The 5,674-nt window shown below is 37.6% G+C and overlaps 1 protein-coding gene across 1 annotated transcript; it reads right to left on the minus strand.

Moving 5' to 3' along the window:
* Nucleotides 1-3,874: 3,874 nt before the first annotated feature.
* LOC138898855 (uncharacterized) lies at nucleotides 3,875-4,291 on the minus strand. The gene has a single exon (XM_070184961.1). It carries the CDS (start codon nucleotides 4,289-4,291, stop codon nucleotides 3,875-3,877), a length of 417 nt encoding a protein of 138 aa, XP_070041062.1.
* Nucleotides 4,292-5,674: the final 1,383 nt, after the last annotated feature.

A 5,674-nucleotide genomic window follows, 5' to 3' on the forward strand; every position in this document is an offset into this window, starting at 1 on the left:
TGAATATTCTAGTATTAATATCTGACTGTACAATTCTAGAGTTCACTATCTGGGTGTCTCACAAGGAGAACTATTACCACGTTTTCAATATCCTTCGAAAATATCAGCTAATACTGACAATCCATCCACCATTTTGGGTTACTCTAACCCCAACAGGATCCTGATATCCAATTCTCCTCTTAAACTATATATGTTAGCTCCAATAGGGCATAACTGAGATGGGTGTGGCCAATTGTACAAACCTCTGTGGTAACTCAAAATACTTATATTTCTTTGTCTGAATTATAAATACTAATAATCTACACTAACGGGGTACCTCATTGTCACGACCCAAACCGATGGGCCATAACGAGTGCCCGAATACTACCTATCGAACACCCTTAAGCATGCGTCTAAGATATAAACATGAATAATATTTGCTTAATTACGAGAATAACATGCGTGAGGGAAACCCGTCCAAAAGACATATATACATATACGTGCGAAATACATAGGGCGAGCTGACAAGGCTGCTATAGACAACTACACATATTGTCTATAGACCTCTAATAAAATATACAACTATACAAGGATGGGACTAGGCCACGTCATACCCATATATGTATACAAACATATCATACCAAAATCAAAAGCTCCGGATCAAATGGAGCATGCCAACTCTAGCTGATCAAAGATCCTAAGAAGGGGGACTGTCAGCTTGTCTACCTGCACCTGCGGGCATGAAACGCAGGCCTCGAAAAATAAGGCATCAGTACGAATAATGTTCTGAGTATGTAAGGCATGAAAATCAGTGCATAAGAGACATAGATGAACCATGGAATAGAGAATTCCACCTGTAAGTTTAAATAACTTTGTAAATCCTGAAACACTTATAATGTCATGCACGTGCGTATAAATGCCGTGTCATGCATAAGTATTGGTGTACATAACATCATCAAGCCTCTGAGGGCATCCCATCATATAATCTCGGCCACAGTGGGCAAAATCATCAGCTTATACCAGCTGATCAGGTGGTGGTGCGTATATAACGTCGTAACCTTTTCCCATATCCCATATACATATAATATACGCATATATAATGTCATCTGGTCATGGGTCAATATGCATGTATAAATGGATGAAATGCATAAAAAAATATGTTAATAAGATCAATATTCCTTTCGGATAAACTTAATCAACTACGTATTTTTCTGAGACCCATGAACAAAAGATATATTAATATGTCACATGTGGAATCAAGAACATAGACACCCCTAGTACTTCTATGAATAGAGTCATTTATGAAAGTTGTGCGTTTGCTCGTTTTGTTTGTATCATTTGGATAATTGTTACACCCCATATTTTCATACGTGAAAGTACGCCATAAATAAATTGGTGGAAGCTCGTAAATGAGATGTTACATCCCGTATTTTCGTATGTTAAAGTTTCGTCGTAAGTTAATCGACGTAAAATTCGGGAATGAGGTTATTTTGAAATTATAAGCATTATGCAATTTCAAACACGTGATGAGTAAATTTGTGAAGGAAAAAGGGAAAGCAAATCGAAGAAAAGGAATTTCGTCAAAGTTTGACATTTTGAGATAAAATACGGCCCGAGCTAAAATACCCAGTATTTATGGACTAGTGCCATACAAGGTACCATATGACCATGATAGTAAGGTGTATAAGGTATGTAAAAGTGAGTAGTATTTTAAGTAAGTTGAGGTATTTCGTAATTATGTGAGTAATTAATTAATTATTGGGTAATAGGAGATTGCCCAGTTAATTAAAGAATTGGGTAAGATAAACACCCCCACGTGGCAGCAAATGCCTTAGGTAGTAGTGACTCTTACTTCAATAGGTTAGGTAGCTTATTTAGATGATTTTGTGACATTGACATTGACATTATATCTTTTGTTCATGGGTCTCAGAAAAATACGTAGTTGATTAAGTTTATCCGAAAGGTATATTGATCTTATTAACGTATTTCTTATGCATTTCATGCATTTATACATATACATTGACCCATGACCAGATGGCGTTATATACGAGTATATTATATGTATATGAGATATGGGAAAAGGTTATGGGGTTATATACACACCACCACCTGATCAGCTGGTATACGTTGATGATGTTGCCCACAGTAGTTGAAATGATATGATGGGATGCCCTCAGAGGCTTGATGATATTATGAACGCATATACCCATGTATGGTAAGACATTTATACTCATATGCATGACATTATAAAAATGAAATGATTCACAGAGCTATGCAGACGTACATGTCGAGTCTTCTACTCCATGTTTCTCTCATGTCTATTATTTACTGATTTTTATTTCTTACATACTCGGTATATTATTTGTACTGACGTCCCTTTTGCCTGGGTACGCTGCGTTTCATGCCCGCAGGTCTCGATAGACAGGTCGAGAGTCCTCCAAGTAGGCGATCAGCTCAGTGGAAGATGTTGGTGCACTCCATTTGCTCCGGAGTTGCTTGTTTGGTCAGTATAATTTAGATGTATATTGTTTGGTATGGCGGGGCTCTGTCCCGACCTTTATGACATTTATGTACTCTTAGAGGCTTGTAGACATATGTCGTATACGTGAAAGATTGTACGGCCTTGTCGGACTATGTTTTGACTTTATAAATGATCATGTTGGCCTTATAGACCCATATGTCATGTATATATGATGATGTAATAAGAAAGATACGTTGTGTTGGTGGTTGAGTAAGGTACCAGGTGCCCGTCGCGACCCATCGGTTTGGGTCGTGACAATAATGCCAAAAAGAAATAAGGGATAGCCTTAACATACCTGAGTGGATTCTCTTGACAATCCCTCTAACACACATTAATTGCGACAAAACACGTGACGGCAAGATCGTAGTAGAGAAATATCTGTATGATGTTCAAGAGAAAGATTACACTGTACTCCCTTATAATTGCAAAATCTCATGTTGCTTAAGATGCTATGAAATCTTGTTTGAATTGTTGAAGATGCTTTGAAATCTCACGTTACTATAATATTAAGAAATCTCGTTTGAATGTAAGGTTGAAGAAACTCACATTGCTAATGCAATTTTCATCTTTGCTGAGGCATTTTTCCTTAACTTAGATGTAAAACATCTCCATTTGTGAATTAGAGAAGGGATTTTAAGTCTTGGTGGTGTGGGCCCCACTAGGATGACTAAGCCACAAATCTTTCTTGATGTGACACCTTATAACATGGACTTTAAGAGTCATAAGTTGGCTGCCACGTTAAGGCTTATCCAAAGCCTTAATTAATCACCCACTAATTCTTAATTAACTTGTTAATTCTCCCATTAACTAATAATTAACCAATTATCTACATAATTAAGAATTATCTCAAATTACTTAAAATACTACTCACTTTTGACACACTTTATGTACCTGATTATCATGGTCATGTGGTACCTTGTATGACACTAGTCCATAAATATCGGATATTATAGCTCGGACCATATTTTATCTCAAATCGACAACCTTCAACGAAACTCATTTTCTTTGATTCATTTATCTTTAACCTTCACAGCACTTACTTATCCCATGTTATAAATAGCATAAATGCTTATAACCTCAAAACTAATCTTATCCCCGAGTCTACGTCGATTAACTTACGATGAAACTTTAACGTACGAAAACGCAAGATGTAACATCCTTTCCCCCTTTGAAACATTCGTCCTCGAATGGTTAACTCCCCAGGATCTATATAAATTTTGGTAGAGTCGCCTTTGTAACAGTACTACTATCAATCCTTTATGTAGAAAACTCAATAATTCAATGCCACATATTGCCACAATCATTAATCACTACAATAACCTCACACGACTAGTGAAAATAATTAACACAAGAATCCATATTCGTATCTTAAGGCTATGATGTCTCAGCCAGATCATTCTCTGGAAGAGGAAATAAGGGAGGATACCTAGACTTCATGTCTTCTTCGGTTTCCCAAGTCATTTCTTCCAAATTATTGTTTCTCCAATGTACTTTAACCGAAGCTACGTCTTTATTCCTCAATCTCTGAACCTGTCTATCTAGTATAGCAATGGGAGTTTCCTCATATGATAGATGTTCTGTGACTTGAACATCGTCAACTGACACAAATCTGGAAGGATCTCCGATACAGTTACGGAGCATAGACACATGAAAGACTGGATGTACAGATTCCATGTCAGAAGGCAAGTCTAACTCATATGCTACCTGGCCTACCTTGCGTATGATATTATATGGTCCAATGTACCGAGGGCTAAGTTTTCCTTTCTTTCCAATCCTTCTAACTCCTTTCATCGGTAATACCTTTAGGAATACACAATCGTCAACTTGGAACTCCAAGTCTCGTCATTGATTATCCGCATATGACTTCTGATGACTTTGAGATGCTAATAGCCTTTACTGTATAAGCATAATCTTCTCGATTGCCTGTTGTACCAATTCTAGTCCTACTAACTTAGTTTCCCCAACATCGAACCATCCTATAGGCGAGCTACACCTCCATCCATAAAGAGCTTCGTATGGAGCTATCTGAATACTAGAATGATAGCTATTATTACACGTGAACTCGATAAGAGGCAAATGATCATCTCAGATGCCCCTGAAGTCTATCACACATATCCATAATATATCCTCAAGTGTCTGAATAGTACACTTAACTTGTCCATCTATCTGGGGATGAAATGCTATACTAAGACTTACCTGAGTCCCCAGTCTTTTTAGGAAAGACCTCTTGAAATTAGCTGTAAACTGAGCTCCTCTATCCGAGATAATAGATTTAGGGACACCATGAAGTCGTACTATTTCTTTAATGTAAAGCCTTGCATAATCCTCTGCGGAATATGTAGTCCTAACAGGTACAAAATGGGCTGATTTTGTAAGTATATCAACAATCACCCATATAGAATCGAACTTACGTTGGGTACGAGGTAAGCCTATGATGAAATCTGTATTGATTACTTTCCACTTTCAAGTCGGAATCTATATAGCCTGCAATAATCCACCGAGTTTTTGATGCTCAATCTTAACCTGCTGACAGTTAGGGCACTGAGCAACAAACTCTGCTATATCCTTTTTCATTCCGTCCCACCAATATATTTCCCTGATATCATGATACATCTTTGTTGGTCCTGAATGGATAGAATAACGAGAATAATGAGTTTCTCCCATAACCTGCCGACGCAGCCCAACAACATTAGGGACACATAATCGCCCTTGATATCTAAGGACCCCATCTTTTGTAATATCAAACGGTGTCTTCTCCTTATGAGGGGTTGTATCCCTATAATGAGCTAACACAGGATCCTCGTATTGGCGTTCCTTCACTTCAGTTACTAAAGAGGATGTTGTTGTGTCCTGAATAGTAACTTCTCGTATCACCTGAATCTAATAATCGAACTCCAAGATTAGCTAGCCGATGAACCTCATGGGCTATTCCCCTCTTCTCTCGCTGTAAATATGACAGGCTACCTGATAGCATCCTAGGAAGCTCAAATCTATTCAAGGACAAGAATGAAGATTTGGAGATACTTTCCAAGATTGACCTGGTTTTGTTTCCTAGTGTTTTTCCTTTTCCTAAGGTATTTGGACTTGTTGTCCAAAGTAGTTTAGGACTTTATTTCCTTGTTTTTAGGTAGGAATTTCGTGACCCCCTCTCTATATAAAGGGGTGTATTCTTTG

This window comes from Nicotiana tomentosiformis, chromosome 9 (assembly GCF_000390325.3).
Source record: "Nicotiana tomentosiformis chromosome 9, ASM39032v3, whole genome shotgun sequence".
NCBI lineage: Eukaryota > Viridiplantae > Streptophyta > Magnoliopsida > Solanales > Solanaceae > Nicotiana > Nicotiana tomentosiformis.